The following is a 23,705-nucleotide window of genomic DNA, read 5'->3' as shown; positions in this document are numbered from 1 at the left end:
TCAATTTTGCTAATAATAATTTGTTCACGTCTGTAACTTGCCTTTCCAATTACAAAGGCTATCCAGAGAAAATAAAATATTTTACTCTCAGTGACCGGTACTTGACTTTTGCGCCACTTACCCCAGTGTCCACATAGGCCTATAGGAGGAACACTCCGTACTTGTAGACTCTTTGCCACAGAACATTGTCTTTGGTTGACGATCGGTTGAGTAATGGTGGAATGCTGGTAAGGCAAACGGGAGTACTCCGCGAAAACCTACAACCATCTAGGACCACAACAAATTCAACACGAACCCACCAGGACTCGAACCTAGGTTACCAGTATGGAAATTTGATGCTCTAGTCTAGCCGTTCGGCTAACGGTACGCCCCAGCGATACAATATATGGTGACAATGAAGCAGTGGTAAAAATAGAAGAGACAACCGATATACTCGGAGGGAACTGTCACATAACACTGTACAGTGTGTCTCAGAAACGCCGTATATTTCTTCAAGTCATACTGTAATATACTAGTGTGGCTCACGTGTCATGTTGGATGCATTTTGAAGGAGTTTCAGTGGTGAAGAAAGTTGTATTCAATTGAGGTTTATTTCCTCTGAAGTTTTAAGGGGACACATGTGATTTTTAAAACTTTTACAATTTTCATCCCAAATATATTAATTGTAAACTACATAAACATGGCTAACTTACAATACTATTATTCGTACAACATTTGGTGCTATTAGGACTAATAGTTTTGAAATTATATTTTTTAAATAACTTACATTTTATATTGGACGTCACTAAAAAGGCTCCTTGCGACAAAGTTTTCAAAATTTTTAGTTCGTATTCGCTCAAAAGCTTGAAAATAGTCATGGGAATATAAATTAATTAGCTTTTTGAACTCAGTCTAAATAGAGAGTCACAATAAATTTTTAAGAGGATTTTCTTAATTTTTCATCGTTATTTCACCAGTCGTTAAACCAGCATGTTAATCCATCCCTAATGAAGTGGTTTGGGTTGCCTATGTGGACGGCGTTTCTGGCGTGTAAGCTATACTTTATCACAGAATCTGCATGAAATCAAACTCGGCTCCACTTCAGTCAAGAACCGTCAGCTGATTGACTGAACTCATTTTTAGTGGACCTGGGGATCTGAAGTAGGTTTTCTCCGAAAACTCCTATTTATTTGTTCGTTAGTGTCCTATCATTATTTCATTATCATCGTTTCACGGTCTTACCAACTCTAAAATCTTACGTAGTTGAGGCGTAACTTTAAAAATAATTAAATTACAGTATTTTATATGTTACTCTTCTACTATGGATCCATTTTTACCAATCACTTCACTGGTTTTATAGAGTCGTTATGGTTTAAAATATTTTGAAAGAACATCTACCTACCATTAAGATGAAAAGAGATAAATTTACACTTTCCTTAATGGGAATCGAACCGTAACCTCTTAATTAAAAACCACACTCTCTGCCACTAAACCACAACAGAAGTGCTTTTATCAGGCATGTATAAATGATTGAATCGCTTTACGAAAGATGTTAGATTTCACTAAAATACATTCCGAAAGAATGTGTGGTACAATGAAAAAATGAATTATTGTACACTTTTGTTAGAATGCACATAACGGTTAAATTTTCTTTGCTGAGATATGATTTCACTTAAAAATGCGAGCATGTGTGCTATCATAAAGTGTTACAATATATTTCATTAGCAGAGCTTCACGAGACACGTTTTATTACTCTATATGCATATAGCAAATTTAATCAGTACATGGTGTAAGGTTCCAGTTGTTAGGTCAATGAAGATCACCAATGCGTCCAGTCCTTTCTCTTATTTCTATTTACGTTATCTTCCTGTTTTACAACTAGTTTTCTTTCTGTATTTCTCAGTTTCAGTTATTTTTTCTTCATCTTTCTTAATTTCTAACTTCTTACTAATTCTATCCCCTTTTCTTTGTTCTCCCTTTCTGTACTGTGATTAATAAGTTAATAATAAAATTGAATAATTTATATTTTGATATTGTTAATGATTTATCATAGAAACTATCGAAGTATGAAAATATTGTATAATCAAAATAAGTATTATGGATTCCATATCGGAGTCATCCTCATAAACTCACCTCCAAGAGGTATGTATGAATTGGATGATTGTCCATACACGCTCAGACTTAACTCCCAAGACTTATAGTTCACCAAGAAGTTTAATAGATCGTTTAAATCAATTATTTCTGGTGGAGAAATGCGCTCAATAGAGGATATTATTCCTTTATGGTTCTGCGTTCATTTTGTTCGCCATTCCTTGGCGCCATTCTTAAATAGCATCTCTGTAATTTTGCTGCTATAACTTAAAAGAGCTACAAAGAACTACTTACTACGAAACAATTTCTAAATCTCGACCACATTCCTGCAATATCGTTTGTTTCTATGTTTGCTTGTTTTCCTGCTCAATTTGGTGAGTGCTACAGTCGGAAAAATTCAAGCAGCCACTGAACTCTGGAAACTTACCTCTAGGCCGAAAGTCATTAATAATTTTCGCTCATACACTAGAGGATTTGTTTGTGGATTTAGATTTGTACAGATCCAGAAACAAAATGTTGGCCACCTAATTTTACGAAGTTCCAGATACAACGCATTGCGCATGTGCACTAAACAAGAGCGCCTACATTTATGCTACTTGTGGACAGTCTTGCACAGCTTGTTGCCAGCATAGAGGACTGCTGTCAAGACTCGGCCCATTTGTTAATTCCGTATTTGTATGTACATATTTAACGCTTGGTGGCAAGTCTTTTCGTACGAGTATATAGGGTCCTTAAGCCTATATCAATCTTCGGATATGATAAAATTAATCATGTAGATTTCTTCTTCTTCCTCCTACTCAAATGCAACTTTACACTTTGGTTTTCATCTCTTCATCAATAACGTGTTCTTCGAAATTTTTACTTCTACTTGTCCTATCTAGATTTTCATCTATATTTATTTATATCTTACTGCCTTTTTCCTTTCCTTTAATTTCTCTTTGTTTATTTCTAATTTTATTTGTTTTTTAACCATAATTTCTTTATTTTCTCTGTGATTCAGAAGTCATTTCGGTAATTCTCCTTAGTTCACATAAATTTTTCAGAATATTTATGAGTTGTTATAAAACAGAATTACAATAAATTATATACTCAAAAATATGTGTTCTACTGTCCTAAAGCGACAGAGGCTCATGTCACTAGATTTACTGACATGTAAAAGAACTCCTGCGGGACAAAATTCCGGCACACCGGCGACGCTGATATAACCTCTTCAGTTGCGAGCGTCGTTAAATAAACTATAACTTAAATCTACTGTCCTATGAATGCGACATAAGTAACAAAACAGCAAGTTTTATTTCTGTGGTTAGCTCACATGGTGACATGACCGCGTTTCTCATTGCTATCCAGTGAACCAGGCATCCTTGTGTCGGCAGCGCTTTTGAAGGCTCCGAGGTCGCCTGCATTTGTCGGTTCACCTGTAACAATGCACATCGCTGGAATATTTCCCGTGTGTGTCTTCGTTAACATTACCTGCTAATTACGCACTTGCAACAGTGAGAATCGTTTAATTTTTAATTGATGGCTTAGTAGCATTATTAATTTGTTTCGTTCTCGTGAAACTGTTTTTAAATTGAGTAGGTATCAAATAAGTAATGAAATGGTGTCTCTCCGACGTGGGAAACGGCCAAGTTTTTCCTTTCACCTTTATTTTTTTATACATCAGTTTCATTGTTTCGTATGTTTATTATTTATTTCCCTTCTCTTTCTTCCCTTTTTTCTTTTTTTTAACGCCTTCATTTACTTTTCTTCTTATTCGGCACATTTCTTTATTTTTGTCTTTCTAACTTCTATATCTCTTTGTATTCTTCCTTAACTTTCTTTCTCATTCCTAACTTCCTTCCCCTTTTCCTTAATTTTACCATCGTTTTTGTTTTTCTCAATTGTCACTTCACTTTTTTCCTTCGTTATCATTTTTTTATTTAACAGTATTAGTTATTTTCTTTCATTGTCTTGGTTCTCCTTCTTCCACCTTGACTTATCGGTTTATTTTTCTTTCATTTTCTTTCCATCCTCATAATTCCATTAAGTTTTCCTTCTTTCATTTCTACGGTATAATTTTCTTTTCTCCCTTTCTTTTTTTCATTTCTCGTACTTCTTTCCTCTTAAGATTACATTATACCACAGTCTAATATATACAGTCACGAAGCTTTAGTTTTGAGGGTGCTAGGAACAATAGACTGTGCCGGTACTATTTCGTATTGTCAGTGATGAGGCGATATTAGCGATCCTAGTGGTTAGTAACTATCTATGGAAGCATATTTACTACGTATTGAGCTTCGTGACTGTATATACTAGACTGTGATTATACCTCCAAGTTCTCTTTCTTTATTCCATTTCTTTTCTTTCGATGTTCTTTTTCTGCATCTTTGTTAATTTCTAACTTCAGTTTTATTAATTCATATTGTCTTCCTTTCTTTATATATACCTTGCTTCGTTTCCTCTTTTTGTCATTATTATTTTTAGATTTTTTTTTTTAAATTACACATACATCTTGATTAAACAACTTTTAACACTGTATCACTTCGGAATATGTATTACATGATTTTCTTGTGTTAAATTCTATCGTACTTGGTTTAGCCTACAAGTTTCGACCTGTTATTGGTCTTCTTCAGAACTGGTCGTTGCTGGTCTTGGCGCCTTTTGATTTTGTTTCCTGTGGGGGTGTGTTTGTGTAGTGTAATGTGGAGTCAAAGAGTGTGTGTGTTGTGAAATTGAGTTGTGTGTTGAGAATTTCATTGGGGTGTGTTTTTGTGTGTCTGTATATTTCAAATTGTTCTAGTGTGTTTAGTTTCTGGCTTTTTGGTTGGATGTGTAGAATTTCCATGTCTGTGTTGATGTCTCTGTAGGTGTGGTTAGCATTTGTGATGTGTTCTGCTTATGTGGAAGTGTTTTGTAATTTTGTTATGGCTGTGATGTGTTCTTTGTAACTTGTTTGAAATGATTGTTTTGTTACCTGTTTATTTGTTTGCTTCGTTTTCCCTTAACTTTATTTTCTTTATTAAATTTCCATATCTTCTCTTGCCTCACTGAGTTTCCTTTCAAACGGGTATTAGGAATTACTTCTTTTTTCTAACATAAGATCTTCGGACTTTTACCCCTCATCTACTGTGCGCTTTCAAAAGGCAGTTTTACCTCAACCTACTTCATATTTTCCGAAGGCGTCGCTCGTGTTAATTCAGTCGTGCCGCGCGTCGCGTCGTGGTGAACGCAGGCTCCAGACCTTGACACGGCAGGCGCTTCACGCTCACAGTACTTTCCCTGTAACGCAATCTTTCTTGCTACCATCATAATATCCCTTTTAGCATCATTCTCGACCGATGGAGTTTATGCACCGACACTGTTAAGTCCAAGAGTAAATTTATTGTCTTCTAGATCGTCCTCGACGGGAATTGAGCACTAATCCATTGGGTTTGTGATCATAAATATCGTCACTTAGCCATACCAAGAATTGACGTCAATAATCTCCAGCTCTTTTTTTCAATAATGAAGCGAGAATTTGTTTTGGAATATTTCTGCTCAGGTCCTTCGTTCAATAATAGCGTTAACAGTAACAAATCTAGTGGAAACGCGTTCAGATTCCTCCAGAGAAGTAGAAATTCATCTCCCATCGACATCGACTCTCAGACTTAGGGCCTATATTTAAATATCGCTTCACTCTCATATATTACACTAAGATGCCTGGCCGACTTTTCCACGTGTTTTTCACACATAGTAAGAAATCGGGGAATCAAATTTGGCATTAGAGTAAGGTTGCTATGGAAACACAATAAAAAAGGAGGAATAAATTATGACTATGACACACACATACTTTATAACCATGTACTTAGAAAATGTCAGAGATCAGCTCTGTATAACCCTACTTTAGTTGGTGTAAATGGACTCTGAATTTGTATATAAACAACGTAGGATCTTACAATCGACTTCGTATCTCGCACGCAACCAGCACAATGACTTTATAATGTGTGAAAACAAGAAGACTGCTAACGGTGCATACCGTCGATGTTGAAGTGGTTTTAATTAATGCATGAACTAACTGCCATTCTCTACGTAATTTTGGACATAACTGTCAATAGAAAGTTCTCAGAAAAAAAAGTAATGAGTCTGAATTCGGCGCGGTATATTTTCAGCTTTTCAGTCATTAACATTACAATATGGTTGTTATTAATGCTTTGTTGATTGCAATACGGAACAAAGGAGAATTTTAATGTCTGTAGAGTAAAATTAGCTGATTTAATATGGAAACAAAACCACTGATTAAAAGAAATGGCAATAAAAACTTTATCATATATGTAACAGGAAAGATAGTGGGACTTAAAAAATTAATGCACATAAAAGGGGAGTGTTATGTGTAACATATTATAGCGATTACAAAATTATTATACTAATAAAATAATATTAATTGAATACAGCGCTTCAAAATTTACTTCATGTCCAGAAATTACACACAATACAAGTTTCACAAAACATGTAGCTCTAACATTCTTATAAATGCTTGTCACCAGCAGATTTTCCTCTCTAGTTCAGTTTGTATAGATCATTCAGTGGCGATTCCAACATGAAGGATATGAGAATGATCCTACAGTTTAATTTCGTGCCTCTGAGGATAGAAAACAATTTAATTACAGATTTTGATTTTTAATGCGTCCCGACGTAATAGTTTTCTTCAAACGTTCACTTTCTGCCGTGAGTTGTCGCCACTGCACATCTCAGATCTTAGAATACTTTCCGAGGAACCATCCAAATATCTTACAGCAAACGGTTTTTTTCTAGCAGTCAAGTTATGGGCAGGGGAGGGTGCGGAGGGCAGGGCATGGCTTATCTTTAACCGTGCTTGAGGATGTGACCGTATATCCTAATACTACGACCCTTCTTTCTGGATGGTGGAGACCTTGTCAGAGACTACAATACGAATTTTCAAGTACCTTTGCAGCCTCCTTAAATGCAGTTCATTGATCATTTTAAAATAACAGAATAAACGAAATAATAAATAATTTAAAATGATATAATATAAAAAATAAAACGAATAAAACCAAGATTACATAAAAATAAATAAAAATAAGCTATAATAAAACACAAGAATTAACAGGACTTTCAGATGACAGGACTGCCGAAAGAATATCTGAAGTTGTATTTGATCATTTAGAAGAATTTAACTGTAGCAAGAAATTAACTGCGTATGCTCTATTATTATTATCATTATTATTATTATTATTATTATTATTATTATTATTATTATTAGTTTCTGTCTTGGTCATCAGTCATCAATCTCATATTCTACATACAAAAAATATCACGAGTCGCCACTGAGGTCATTCGTTATCTCGTGAAACCAAATGCTTGCGTGCGCCGTAGCATATAGTAAGAACCTTATGGTAAGTGAGCTCTCTATCTACAAGCAGAAGCATAGCGAGGGAGGGAAGGTTCTCAGTCCACTTTCTTCTTCCCTTGATGCGCAGGTAGCTTCCACGAGGTAATGAATGACCTATATTCCCTCTTAATAAATCGACAGTAGTCCCTCATCATTATTAGATCACAGAGACTTTGATACAGTTTTACATTTAGCCTTTATCTTAGTGAAAATAATTCCCTTGTTCGTAACCCAAAGCACCCTCTTTTTATGCAGAAGTCAAAACGTGAGTTTAGAAATTGAATTTTAAAAGACAAATGACATCCCATATTGTTATAATACGGTGCTATGGTTAATGACAAAAGGTAGGCCTCTGTAATTTTCACCTTTCCTATCCCCAACAAACGCACCACCTCTTTAAAGAACCATTAAGCAGATAATTCAGTTTGTTATTATGTTAGTTCATTCATAAACTCTGTAATTTCTAGAAGTTATATTGGTCCCTCTTTTAACTTACCGTACAATAAGTCGGGAAATACTTATTTCAAATACCCAGATGATTCCATTTCCAGTTTATTCAGTAACTTAAAAAAATTATTCATTAATCCTGGATATCTACTAATGGAATACAGTAGTATACATGAACTTCGTTGTGCGTGGGATGGATTCCTTTCTCTTTTTCCAATGTTTGACATTGTAATGTTTTTCTGTATCACGACTGTCCCACAAATACATAAAATAGCATTGTTTTGAGTCAACTCTACCTGTAATACTATGAATAGTCCAATCATTTTAAGATCTTAAGATTGAAATTTATAACATTAAGTAATCTGAACATCGTGTCTCAGGTTTCTTTCAAAACCTTAGTTCATGAAGTGAGAACAGTAAGGGAATGCTGTTGAAGAAGATCATTGATTACAGACTTAACCCTGACGAGTCATTTAATAATTATTCGCCATTCGCTATGATCGCGAAAGATGTAGGCTAATTCTCCTGTTGGACTATACATTATTATCATTAGAAAATCGAATAGATTCCCATTCAAGTTTATGCCAAAGTGCAAGTACCTTAAGCTTAACAAACGGTGTATAAAATTTAATAAATATCATACAATTAAATAGACTATTAAATTTTGTTTAATCCCTGTAGTGAACAATTTAATATGTAGTCAGAAACGGAACCATATAAAAATTGACACCCAATGGAAATTTTTAACAACATACTCATAATCTGCGCATAACAGCATTATTTTTTCAAAATATACATGTTCCTTAATGATAGCATTCCTTTTTTTTTTTTTTTTTTTTTCACAAACGCTATCTAAAATTTATCCTAATGTTGTTCGACGAATGAATCCATTACAGGAAAACCCACACATTCTTTGGTCACCGATTTAAGTCCATTTTGCTATTTCCAGAAATGAATTTTGATGTGGACTAGACACAGACGATACATTTTACTGAAGTCCCCTCTTTCAGGGATGTGATTCTTTTACGTGCTTAACTCTACCAGTTTTACTGCCCTTCCCTCTCAAAAATCCACTGCCCTCGGATCCAATGACAAGCGTGCCATTCACCTGACCACCGAGGACGGCTTCAATTCACCGTTTTATGCTTATGAAATTATTTTCAACTAATAATCATTAACAACTTTTTATCTAATACTCTATTTTGACAGCCGGGTACCTCAGTTGGTAGAGCAACTGGCTACGCACTGGAAGGTCCTGGGTTTAATCCCAGATGGCGGTGGAATTTTTTCGTTGCCAAAACTTCGAAAATGCCCCAGTTGTCCGTTCAGCCTCCTGCCAAATTAAGTACCGAGTCTTTCCAGGAAGGATAAAAGGTATTCAGAGCGTGGTGCTGACCACACCATCTTATTCTAATGTTGTGATCATGAAACCATGTGCTCTACCTCCATCCCCCCATGCTTCTCCTCTCTTTACCTTTTCAATAGTCTATTTTATAACATTATTTACTACTTATACTGTAGACATTAATGTACAGTATTTCTTTATCTAATTGATTTAAGCCTATTTGTATCTTTTCCATCATTTTTTTTATTTAAGTTCCTTTTTTCTGCAAACAAAACAAAGATAATGGCTTTTAAAGGGAAAAATCCTGTTAGATCTAAGATAATAGTAAATGGAAACATTTTAGAACAAGTATCCCACTTCAATTATCTAGGATGTGATATTAGTTTTAATTATGAGAAGGATATTGAGAAGAAAGTTAATAGATTTCAGATGATATGTGGAACAATTGGAAGAACTTTAGGAAGAAAAGCGAGAAAAGAAACTCAAATGAAATTTTATAAAGTTATGGCTGTACCTACTCTTATATATGGCTCTGAATCATGGACAATAACAAAAAAAGAAGAATCACGTATACAATCAGCAGAGATGAAATTTATGAGATACGTAAGAAGATGCACTAAAGCCGATAAAATAAAAAATGAAACAATAAGATCAGATCTCAATATTTTCTCAGTACACGACATGGTAGAAGAAAATAAAACAAAATGGAAAGATCATGTTGACAGAATGGCAGAGAATAGGCTACCAAAGAAGATAATGAATTATCGCCCGATCGGGAAAAGGGATCTGGGTAGACCTCGCAAGAGGTGGCTGGACGATAGAGACCGGAACAGGTGATATCACCTAAACCTTGAAGGGAGAAGAAGAAGAAGAAGAAGAAGAAGAAGAAGAAATTCCTTTTTGTATCTCTATCTGCCCTCTGACATGTCCCTAGGGGTAACGTTACGAGCTATACCTTAAATCCAGTGGAACCGGGTTCCATTCCTGTGAGAAATGTGGCGATATATCATTTACCAGAATTTGATGCGTCTCCTTTCTTGTTTTTCTGGATGAGATCTAAAGCGGTGATCTCACATTTCCAGATCACATTTCCAGAAAGTCTCACTGTATATTATTTAAAGTAGTTCATAATTATCACAAGAGTGATGGACCAGTTCTTTAAGGTTCTTGTTGTTCTTGTTGATGATGATGATGATTTTTAGTCTACTTGTTTATTTAACGACGCTGTATCAACTACTGGGTTATTTAGCGTCGATGGAATTGATGATAGCGAGATGGTATTTGGCGAGATGAGGCCGAGTATTCGTCATAGATTACCTGACTTTCGCCTTACGGTTGGGAAAAACCTCGGAAAATACCCAACTAGTTAATCCTCCCAAATAGGAATTAAACTCACCCCGAGCACAACTCTAGATCGCTACAGCCTGAGCTACACCGTTGGCTATGATGATTCATGAAGATGATAATGGTGATGATGATGGTACTGTACATACATCATATTGCTAATTTATTTTTTTCTTGTTTTAATTTCCATTTCTTCCCTGTTCTTTATTTCCTTTTCGTTTTTATCTTTCTACTTAATTTCCATCTCTTATTTCCTCCTTTTTCCTATCATGCCTTTCCCACATTTGCCAGCAATTTTACCTTTCTTACTTTTTCCGCTATATTATTTATTTTCTTTCTTATTCTTCTACCTCGCATCCTTTCCCTTTATTTATTTTTTTTTTACCTTTCTGCTTTTTCTCTCCCCGTTGTCTCTTTAATTTTATTCTCCTGTTTTCCTTCCTGTTTATTCTGTATCTTTCTTTCCGTCTTTAAGCCTTGCTTAGGTTTATTATCCCTCTTCCTTTAGTTTCTGACTGCCTTGAATCTCAGATAACAATTACATCGGCAAGTTTCTCATCTCCTCTCACTAATCAATTCCATGTTGTGTTGCAAAGCAACGATCACGGGGCTTTTAAATACGTCCGTGCAGATGTGTGACCCACATTCTGACAGGTAAAGGGATCGCCAGTGATGTAACATGAGATGAGAACTCTGGCCTTTGAGATGGTCAGTCTGAGAACCGTGCGTTGTTGCTCTTTCTCACTAATTGAATTCCACACCCAAACTAAACTAGCCTAAACCATTCCAGTTCACAAGAAACACTTGGAAAGGAAACTTGTAAGAAAACTTTCCTTGCTCAACATGGTTCTCTAATGTACTGAGATAATGTTGACCAAAATAAGAGAAACTTTAACAAGTGAATTGATCAGGACTGATGCTGAATGAAGTTGCAGGTCTTAGAAATGACGACTCTTCAACATTTCGTGCAAAATACAAAAGTTCTGTAAATACTGAAACGAAGATAAGAAAAAAAAATGATAGTGGATAGGGAATTTTTAAATCCCATTGATTTCGTGATTACGTGTATATTTTTTCGGTAATTATTTTATTAATGTTATATTAAAGTTAATGCATACATTGTATTCTTCACCTGACTTAATTAGGAACATAAAATCCAGACTTTTGAGATGGGTAGAGCATGTAACGCATATGGACGAATCCAGAAATGCATATAGAGTGTTAGTTAGGAAGCCAGAGGGAAAAAGACCTTTGGGGAGGCCGAAACGTAGATGGGAGGATAATGTTAATATGAATTTGAGGGAGGTGGGATGTGATGGTAGAGACTGGATTAATCTTGCTCAGGATAGGGACCGATGGCGGGCTTATGTGAGGGCGGCAATGAACCTCCGGGTTCCTTAAAAGCTATAAATAAGTAAGTAATATTAAAGTTAATCTTAATGAGAGGATTATGAGGATTAATGTTACTAATATAATTCCTTGTTCTAGATTATTTATTAATACTCTGTTAATTGTACAGATTATGGATAGGTACACTAAATTCGTGACTACAAAGGCTAACAGCGAAGAAATTAATAGAAACTCATCTTCTAAGCTAAATGCCTTGTTTTTATTATCGAATATAATATTGAACTGCTGTTCATTGACTTAGCCTGTTAACATGAACATGTAACGTGTTACGATTCATTCGTGGGCCTGGACATGCATGGACCCATAGGGCCGTATTCATAGACATTCTTAGCGCGGTGGATGATCAGCGAACTAACGTTTTTCGTATTCATAAACCAGTGTTAGCGATATGATATGATATGAATCCTGTTTAACACTCTCGTAGCCCGGGCTAGCGAAATGTCTATGAATAGTACCCTTAGTGACTACTGCTCTGTGTGAGACATAGGCCGCTGTTGTACCAGTCACTTCGCTCTGGGTTATGAGAACCCAACCTTTGAAGATCTAACTAAAATACAAACTTTGTTTATGCAGAAATGCACCTAAGCCCTTCTTCTTCGTACTTATACTCACTTCCGTAAAAAAAAAACTGAGAATAATGAACCAAAGTCGAAAAGCATACAATGTGTATGACTATGTGAGAAAGTTTCTCGAAGATAAATGAAGGCTCATTTAAACGCCTTTTAGAGTTTTGTTTTCATTAGGAATGTACAAACAAGCATTACTGATTGCGTCTACTTATTTCTGTTTTTTCTTTATACTATTACGAAACATTCAACTTTTATAACGATCTCCAATCCAGTTAACTTTATGAGTAATGTTGGTGGTACTATATTTACGCAACGTTGGGTAGCCAACGCCGTTTTCTTCCCTCCTGTCTATCTTTTTTCTTTCCTTTTTATTATTTTTTCGGGGTCAAATTCCAGTACAAATATTAATTAATTCATTCATAGTTTTCTGACCAAAAGCAGGTCTTTCACTGCAAACCCAGCTTTCTTCAATCTTCCCTCTTTTCCGTCTTTCCCTTAGTCTCTGCATACGATCCATATATGTTAATGTTGCCTATCATCTGATAACGTCTTCTTGTGCTTTTAATTTAATTCATGAATACTGAAAATACTGTAAAAATTGACAACATTATTCCTTCGTTCTATTTAATAATATTGTAAGGGCTTCATTTTTCATAATGACATCCGTTTTCAATCAAAGGCTATATTACACTATCAAATTTCTTTGTCACAGAATATGACAATATTTTTGATCACATACGAGTATATATGATCAAATGTCAGATTTTGAGTATATTACACTATATCAACGCTTTTATCACATCTTTCATCACAGTTCCAATAATCAATCCACTACAGTTCTATGCATGTTGCAACTGTAGGTGCATTAATGGTTATTGCATTAATACTGAAGAAGAAACAAAAGAAAAAACGTAGATCTATCTGGGTTAGAGATTGGCCAGGGAGAAAAGGTACAAAAGGAATCCATCAAACTCTATTGAGAGAACTTCAGTGTGACGGTGTGAAATACTATACTCAGTATTTAAGAATGGATGATGAAACATTTCATGTGACTCATAATGTGATGTTAAAAGTCGTATGGTTTTCACAGACCATATATACTTAATGTCCGCCATTTTCTTTCTTCTTAGTCACAGATTTTATCAAAGGTATGATGATGATCATAACTTTTATCACAGAACCAGTCTAGTATATGCAGTCACGAAGCTCAATACGTAGTAAATATGCATCCATAGATAGTTGCTAACCACTAGGATCGCTGCTATCGCCTCATCACAGACAATGCGAAATAGTACCTGCACAGTCTATTGTTTCTAGTACCCTCATCAACTCAAGCTTCGTGACTGTAAATACTAGACTGTGACAGAACTATGTCACAGCTAGATGTGATCAAAGCCGCTATATACACTGTAGAAGATTTTATCTTATATATTTTATGATACTTCTGTGACAGAAATTTGATTGTAAAGAATAACATCAATATTATTGCGTAAAGTTTCCGAGATGCTTCATTACGGAGTGTACATATCTAATGTTTAATTCTTGTTTAATTCTTTACCATATTCATCCTAAAATTAATTAATCTTTTTCTTTTAATTTCAGAAGTTAATGAAGATGTGGTTGGCAGCGAGAGTGAACTTCTACACAAACCATCTAAGGTCAACAGGGTAAAGAGGGACGCAGGCGGTAAGACAACCGACATATTGTAATCAAGAATAAATGTTGCTTCTTCTGAGACATTTTCACTTTCTGGTGGTTGGAGCTTGGTATGTGAATTCATGTGTACATGGTATACATACATACTCACACATGCACACACAAGTACTGGCACACATGTATCGTGGACATTCTGAGTTTCTTTTTTCGAAAAGAATATCACATCGTATTTTTATTTCAGGTATATGCGTAATTAAATTATTAAAATAAATTAATGAATATAATATAAACAGTTGTTACAGTATTGCAGTAGGTTCTATCGGCTTTATTTATTTTTTTCTTTCCGTTGGTCGTTTGCAGGCCTTGCATACCAATTCTTGTAGGAGAGGGGATGATTCTATGGACTCACACACTAAACATCGACACATTTATAGACCTCACCTAGCCTGGGGTAAGAAGAGCATAAGAACCTCCACTGAGACACTCACAGGACAGAACATTAAGAAGGGACATTCAGCCATGCCCAAGGAAAGGCTTTATATTTCATTGATAAATAATGTGAAATTGTAAAAAAAGTAAAAGTAAATCCATGGCGCTACAGCCCTGAAGGGCCAAGACCGACCAACTGGCTGCTGGCCTCACGTCCACATGCTGAAGCAGATGTGGACGATAATCCAACCAGTATGGAGGTATCGTGTTATAGCTGGTTTGCGAAACCGGATTTTCGCCACCTATCGTATCCAAGTGCATCACGATGTTGGGTAGGCACCGGTCCCATACACTGGCCGAAATGTCATGAGAAAATTTCTTTCCCCATCAGGACTCGAACCAGCGCGCATTCCGTAACGCGAGTCCTAGGCAGGATGCCTTAGACAGCGACGCCACGGTGCGGGACAATGTGAAATTGTACAGTCTATTAATTAAAATAATTATAGTCTATGATTCTTCATTTAATTGTCCTTTTGAACAGCGAAATTTATTCAAAATCAATTTAAGAAACCACAAAGAACCTTAATGTTCACGGACAATGGGATTCAAACTCCACACTCTTAATCTACTGACACCATATCACCTAAAATAAGAAGCAAGTGGTGCCCATCACTGAGGAAGATGCCCCTTCACTTGCCGAACTTGACCTCGACCCCCGGGTTGCGACACGTCACGCACCTAACGGTCCGCCTACCAAACAAGGCGGAATTACATCAATTAACGAGACTCACGTCACCTTAACCACTGAGCCAGGGCCCGCGAGCCACTGAATGATAATTACATTTATTGTTACGTAGGTTTTATCTAACGGCCATTTAAACTGTAAAGGCTATTCAGGATCGACGAGGTATTGTTATTATAGTTCTTATCGCTTCAGTGCTTCCATATATGATCAGCTGATCACCAAACAACTATGACCTTTTCTAAATTCTGCTAGTCTGGAAATGCTGAATTCCGGTGCAAAATTCTCGATGGTACGATGGCAATCGAGGGCGATGGATGTCTAACAGTTAAATTTTAACTTGAGCGAAGCGAGAAATGAGCCATCAATTTCTCTTACAGCCAAAGCCGTCCATAGAAATTGTGGACATCTCCACAAATATTTGTCAGGGCTCTCCTCCCCACCAGTATTTTAATAAATGTTGAACTCTATACTTCAAACACAGTACTAAGAAAACAAGCTAAGGACAAAGAAGGAAAAAAACGCTTCAATGCTGCCTACTTCTCAAAATATGTTGAAAACATAATTACTATTTCAATAATATTTATATGATTTATCACAATTCTCCTTCCATTAAAAAAACAGTCACTCTAGTGATGTCCGTCCCCCCACCCTATGGGCGGCCCTACTACAGTCTTTATATTGAGGTTTTTTTAAGTGCCATGAACTGTTAACAAGGGATTCACGAAAAAACCGTGCTCAGAATATGTGACAAATAAAGTAAAAGGCTATTGTGCTTACCTCTGGAGTCAAATATGGAGGGTTCAAAGCTGGCTGATATTGATCGGATTTCCGGGCAAAAAATCGAAAGTAAACTTACTCTGAAAGGGAAATAAAAGCTGAAGGTTCCGTGTGACGCCAATTTTGTATTATTTATATGAAATTACTGCGTTTAATCCTTTAACGTGTCTTTAAAAGGAATCTCGGGACTGCTGATATATCTATGTGAGCTCGAAGTCTGCTGACCACTTGATTCAGTTCAGGATTCACCAGATCACCGATAATAGTAGCGTCATATCTATCTCAGAATCACCAGGAGCCGAATGACTAACCCCTAATGGTGTCCTCTGATATACTACGAGAATATAAAATGTATCTGGTAGTACCATCCTTATCAGTTTTCCTATCATCGGGCATAATGAATTGGCATACAAATCGTCGTTGTTTTTATGAAACCTCATATGTGGCAAGTACTTACTTACTTACTGGCTTTTAAGGAACCCAGAGGTTCATTGCCGCCCTCACATAAGCCCTTACTGCTGATTTTATTCTTTTATGATTAAAGAATCCTGTTCCTAATTGGTGATTATCGTTTCCTTCCCATAATACAACAAATAATCTTCTATTTGTGTTATGCCGTTCCCATCTAACCTAACCTCATGTACTCCCAAAAAGTCTATTCTATATCTAGCTAGTTCTTTTGCTACCTCTCCTGTTCTATATAGACTTGTAACATTCCAAGTACCACATCTCAAAACCTTATTCCTTTGCTGTGGTCGTGCCAGAGAATCAGTCCAATTCCGAGGCTTTTTTGAAGGATTCGTAACAAGCTGTTTTTTTACGATGATGGGTTGTTAGCCCCTCGCTCAACCCCCAAGCTGGAGGACCACCCCTCATCGGCTGTCCGCGACTGCTTATTCAATATATTCACAGCTACCCTCCATATCTGGAGGCCATCTCCTCAATCCGCAACCTGAGGACGCGCCATGCCGTGGTGATAGGGACCCACAATACGTGGCAGTACAGAAAATAATTTTTCAGAAGGAAGAAAAAATTAATTTAAAAGCAATGGACGTCGTACAAAAGAATATGAAGTAATTCGGTAGACAATGTTGGTGAATATGGTGAACATAAATGATATAATCGAGGATCATTGTAGGCTCATAGATATTTAATTAATTTTTTATTCCTCTAAAAAAATATTTTCTGTATTGTCACATAGGAGGTTTCATAAAAACAACGACGAAATGTAATTAAAATATGCTCTAGTAGAAGTATTGCAGAAAGATCTTTTAGAGTTCGAAATAACGGAGGAGATTAAAGCGTGTATCCTCTCTCTTGAAAGTTTTCCCGGTTCGTAGATTATTATTTTTACCCTAACAGGAATAAAATATCTTTCTCCCCACCATTTTCATTCTGTATGCCTTTATTCAACAGAGAGCAATTCTTAATGTTATAATTATTTATTCCACTTGTGTATAAAGTGGAAATTTTTTGCAGAGCGGAAAGTTTCTCAACACCAGCCGTAGCCTAACTCGATTATAATGTGAGTTCCGTCCGGGATTCAAACCACAACTCTTGTAAGAAAAATGCACGTAAGCACATTATTTTTTTCCATTGATCTAATATAATATTTCCGTAAATTTGTCGCGTATTTTACGGTCTGATACTATTTTATGAATGATCGTACAATGAAACGCCTGTCAGTTTAGACTATACGCACGTCTTTCGATCACATGTGCTCCAGAATAAACACTCTTTCTCAATCAGTTAAGGGTCAGTAACCTTACTGTAAGCTAACTTGACGTAATGGAAGGATTCACTGCTGCTGAATTAGCCGATATTCGTTCTATCTATGGAACAGCAAGAAAATCTACAATCTTGACAAAGGACCTCTACTGGCTACAATTTCCAAGTCGTGGGATTCCAAATTGACTAATGTTCGTTGCTATGATCTCTTCATGGATCGTAACTGACGTTAATGCAAAACTTTACTTTAAATTGAAACTTGAACTCTATTCGAAAAAGGAAAAGCGTTCTTCCGTCAATGTTAACTTCAACATTAAATAAATATACCGAAATATAATAATAATAATAATAATAATAATAATAATAATAATAATAATAATAATAATAATAATAATACCAATATATAAAATTTAAAATATCGATAATGTAAATTGTAAACAATAACCCACCCTTGACAAAATCCTGCGTACATCACTGGTTACAAATGTCACAGAATATGCCTGCCATCAAACTTCAGTGTTCTAGGGTGAAAAAGCGTCCCTTATTTACTGAATACAACTGAGAATTAAAAAATAGGCTATGATTTTATTACTATGAAAACCTATAGGGGGTTACTCTATGTCTGCTTGTTGAGAATATAGTATGCATTTCTTGCAGAAATAGTCCAAGCAGGTGTGCTGTCAGGCCTAAGCTAGAAAGCTTAGGAACCCTAGTGGACTAAATCATAAAAATGTCTCCTCTTCAATGTGTAATGGTTCAGTGACCCCGATTCCCCATTAAATTTTGCATTTTATTTGTGTTATGGGTGGTATTTCTACACCTTAAAGTAAATGTGACTGAAATTATTAGCGTATGATTATTTATATTAGTCCTCAAATGCAACTCAAAACGTAACGTTCCTAGCTACAAATTCAGCGGACCCGGGTTCGATTTCTTGTCAGGATATAAACAACGAAAAGATGTGTCCTTATGTCGTTTAATTGTTGCGTGAAATTTTAAATAGTTGTTCCGCACAATGCTAACCACATGAGCAGGGAGTCTCCGTAATTGTTATTATTACCTTCTTGTTTAATATTCTCACAGGAGCGAAGATCCAGATGTTCGATCTCAAGCAGAATATATGACGTCATTTGTGGTACATGAAGCTGTTACCGTATGTTATGAGGCAAGTTTTCTCCGAATATTTATATTTTGCCAACAGTTAGGCTGCCATTCTATCATTACTCTTTGTCATTATCGCAAGCTATCTGAATAACCTCTGTGGTTTAAAGGGAACGTTAAATAAACAGTTACCAATTACTAATTTTGTAATCCAATGCCACGTGTTTACCTTGAAATCATCGTAACGGAAATCTGAGTTATGAAGTACTAAATCACTTCGGGATTCTGCGATGTTTTGCTTCTCTGTGTATCCTGAACTGCCAAGGTGTTCGCCTTGGCATTTATTTATCACGATTACCACTTGTAACTGCCATTGAGTTGTAGTCATCTCAATATGAAGCCCATAGAGTCTGCTGTTGAGGCTCGATAACTAATAGGTTCCGGATCCTCACATAATCTTATTGTAACTTTGTATTAAACTATTATGCCTCCAAAATTTCGAAACCATTATCGTAACTTCAGGCATGGTGTATGTGTTTGCCTTGCAGGCGATTCTATTGTAGGGTGAGTAAAGCAACAGCCTATGGCCCTGCGCAATTTATATATTCTTATAATATCCTCCTCATATTAAAGCAGTATGTCGTATACCTTATAGATGAGATTATATTTTTTATCAGCCTTTGGAATACAATTCGATGGTGTTTGGGTAAAGGAAGATAAGTCATAAAAATGAGTTTCGAATTAAAAGAAAATTAAACAAGGGACTCTTATTGCAAATAATTGTCTACACAAACAAAACACATCAAATGGCAGTATTATTTTGATTTTTGCACACCCACTTGTAGAATTTGACTTGTATATTCCCCTGGGGAACAAAACACCATTTGCACAAAAACTGACTTAACCCCCCTTATCCAAAAGCCATCGAATTATTCATGACATCTCAATGTACATTAGGTACTTTAACAATGATACAATCGACAACATGCTGGACACAGAATTATTTACTATCATAATGTAAGGTAACATATCACTCACTTACTAGATAGAACACTAATTACTTAGAAAATAAAGTGATAGTCACTTAACAAACAGTGTAGACCTACTAGTTATGCAGTCAGTACTGGTAATGCATTATATACTAGACAGTTACTTGTAAACAAGACGCTCGGTTCATTTCAAGTGATGCACTAATTTATTATTTTGTGATCACATACTAGCAATAAATCTTCTTTATTCTGGGTCTTGATGCTGCTTCCCCAGGTACGGTACATGAAACAAGAGAGAACAGAAGAATAGTACACACAAATTTCAAAGCTTTATATTTAAATATTCTTTTATGTACATTAACATATACCGTATGTCAGTAATATATTTTAACTGATCTCTTAAACATACCTACTATTGTCGCATGCCTTAACATGTGGGGGAAGTTTATTACATAAATTTCTGCCAGTATGTGTAGGGGTATTAGGACATATAGTAGGCCTGTAATAATTGGAAGGTATATTACTGGATGTTCTAGTATTGTGTTCGCGGTGTTCTGAATTTGTTTTAAAGGAATTTAGCTATATAATTATATATTTTTTAACAAAGCGGAACGTACTGTTTCGAGAATGTAAACACAAAGTACCAGTAACATTTTAAGTTATTTGAAAAGTCTTTTACTTTCTGTACGAATGGATACTTGCTTCATAACTTTAATTATTTGTTCTTGTAATTGAAGTATATGAGAAGATTTTGATGATGATCCACAGAATATTATTCTATATGATGTGACATTTTATATAGCCAAAATAAACTGAGATTAGTAGATCAATGGGTGATGATTTTGAGAGAACTCGAAATACATAGCATAGCCGATACAATTTTTCAGTTAAGAATTGAATGTGACTTTCCCATGTCAGATTTGGATCAACCCAAGTAACGGAAATAACTAGAAATGTTGCGTTCTTAACTTATTTCATTATGGCGCTGTTAAGATGTTCTGTACAGATCTTATAATTGTGTTTATTGAAATTCATAAATACTGTTTTAATTGCATTTACTTTGAGCTTATTGTTTATTAACAATTGTTCAAGTGATTTAGATGTTTCATTAATTTTTTGTTGCAATTCCTGTTTGTGTCATCGGCAAATAATACTGTTTTGGCTTGGGGTATAGTTAATGGAAGGTCATTTATATACAAGGGAAATAATACTAGACCGAGAATTTACCCCTAAGGTACACTATGTCCTAAAGAAGTGATGCTTGATTTGACTGTTTCGATTTCTATTATGTGCTTCCTGTTACTTAGGTATGATGTAAACCATTCTCTGCCAGTTCGCTTATACCAACATTCTGTAGTTTTCTAATTGGTATTTTCTGACTAACCAAATCAAATGCTTTACTAAGGTCCAAGAAAAATTCAACTATGGTACTGTTGTCTTTTACAGTTATTATGGATTCTGTAAAGTTCAGAATAGCAATGTTAATTCCTTTATCTTTACGGAAACCAAATATTGTGAAGTATAAAATAAGTCACTACGTTACAGGAAAGATATTAGCTTGTTATACATATCCTTTTCAAGGATTATGGAAAATAACGATAGCAGAGCAATAGGTCCATAGTTTTCAATGCATTGTTTCTTACAGTGCTTCCCCCCCCCTTTTTTTTTTGTAGACTTCGCAATACTTTTCAGTGATCTTTTTTACAATGTTACATCTCTATTAAAGGATACCTAGGCCTACACTGAACTATTACGGTACTGCAACGAGTTACTCATGTAAACTATGACTTTATTTATCCAATTTTAAAATATCTACATTGGGAAAAATCTTTTTGAGGAACTAGAAATATTGTTTCAGCACTATGCTTCCAAATTCAAGTATTTATGAACAACCAAAATACATTTTATAGGTAATAATGTTATTCAAGTTCATTGCAATATGTAGCATTAGGGATTACATTAATTTTTTTTTTTTTTTTTTTTTTTTTTTAACAGTTTCTGTTATATTGGCTTTACCAAAAGTCCACTATGTGTCAAGAGAGGTTACTGGTATTGATAATTTTGCTTATTGAAAATGCCTTTCCTTGATAATTAGATTATTTCTCTATTGTAAATAATTTAACACAGTAAGACTGTCAACAGACCAGGATGAGATAAAATAAAGTATTGGTAACTATCTAATAAATAAAATTATGTTATATTCAATATCATTTATGTAATTGGGTCCACACCTGTGGAGTAACGGCTAGCGTGTCTGGCCGCGAAACCAGGTGGCCCAGGTTCGATTCCCGGTCGGGGCAAGTTACCTGGTTGAGGTTTTTTCTGGGGGTTTCCCTCATCCCAATATGAGCAAATGCTGGATAACTTTCGTTGCTGGACCCCAGACTCATTTCACCGGCATTATCACCTTCATCTTATTCAGACGCTAAATAACCTAAGATGTTGATAAAGCGTCGTAAAATAACCCACTAAAATAAAAAAAAATATATGTAATTGGCTTAAAGTTAAATAATGGCTTCTCGTTTGGTTACTGGATTGAATCCATTACGTTAGGATAGCAATGGTAACAGGATAAAAATGATCTCTCATCAAGCTTGCCTGTTTATGAGATTAAATAAGTTACTTCATCACAAAATGTGATGGTATGATCAGTACATCTCTTCTCAACCTTAGGCAACAATACGTCCTCAGTGACAATGGAAAAAAGATCTTGCTAGAAATGAGATTCGAAAGGATGTCTTTGCTTTCTATATACAACGCCAAAATTGCACGTTAACCATTAATTACATCATAGTTGGCACATACTAAATTATGCGCAAAAATATACCAAAGAGAATTTACAGTACTAATGTTAGAATGCACTAATTTGTTAACAAATAGCAATAGCAGACTTACCTCGAAAAAAATTAAGAAAAAAAAATTGTAGCTATTGCGAGAAATGTTTATTATTTTGCAGGTATTGCTCTGATATGACATAATGTCTTGCATACTGACGTGAAGTACAGGAATTTAATCCAAAAAAATTCTGCTCTTTGCTGCTTACATTTTATCTAGAAAACTTTGCAAAATTTTATGGTTTCTCTCAATATTCCAAATATTCCAATATCCATACCAAACCTACTCCAAATCAGATCATACCGCATAAGTAAAAGGTTTTATTTACTAAGACTAACAAACCCACACTCAAAAAATCACACACACATATTATCTTAAAAAAAATTATTTGTTTGTTGAGTTTATCCAACAAACAAATACAAAGAAATGAGCTAAGCATGCGGGCATGGTTTTGTACATTACTGATGGTGTTTGATTTTCTAATCTCTTAGCAAAGCTTTTCCTTCATACTTTATGTCTTGTTCTACGTTACATTCTTTTGTGTTAAATATTGTGTTCTTCTTCAATGTTACGGTAATTTAATTGTGCAAAGAACATTGCTTTTCTCAAAGATCAGTGCAGATGATATTTTTATATACTTAACAATACAAATAAAACATAACTACTTTCACATTTATTTTATCATTTCTTAACTAGTCAACCCATGGAATCGTGAAGTCAAAATAAAATAAATAAAACTTGTACCGGTACTTGCTTCACCGTTCAATAGGTCTGTTTCGAGGAATTAGGAAGTTCTTCATAAATGTATTCTTTAAGAGGAGAATGTTCTAGTTATTGACAAGAGAAATTGTTTCCAATGTTAAAACATTTAATAACATTGGGTTGCAATTCT

General features: G+C 35.3%; 1 protein-coding gene across 2 annotated transcripts in view; it reads left to right on the top strand.

Annotated features, from left to right (window-relative positions):
• LOC138714955 (mucin-17) overlaps positions 1 to 23,705 on the top strand; it is a 280,203-nt gene that overhangs the window by 203,599 nt on the left and 52,899 nt on the right. For both annotated transcript variants that reach the window (XM_069847262.1, XM_069847261.1), the window contains exon 2: positions 14,156 to 14,239. In XM_069847262.1, the coding sequence (XP_069703363.1) occupies positions 14,156 to 14,239 (84 nt within the window). The remainder of the gene's footprint in view (positions 1 to 14,155; positions 14,240 to 23,705) is intronic.

Source organism: Periplaneta americana, chromosome 15, assembly GCF_040183065.1.
Source record: "Periplaneta americana isolate PAMFEO1 chromosome 15, P.americana_PAMFEO1_priV1, whole genome shotgun sequence".
NCBI classification, from domain to species: Eukaryota; Metazoa; Arthropoda; class Insecta; order Blattodea; family Blattidae; genus Periplaneta; species Periplaneta americana.
This window is presented reverse-complemented; position numbering and strand designations above follow the sequence as displayed.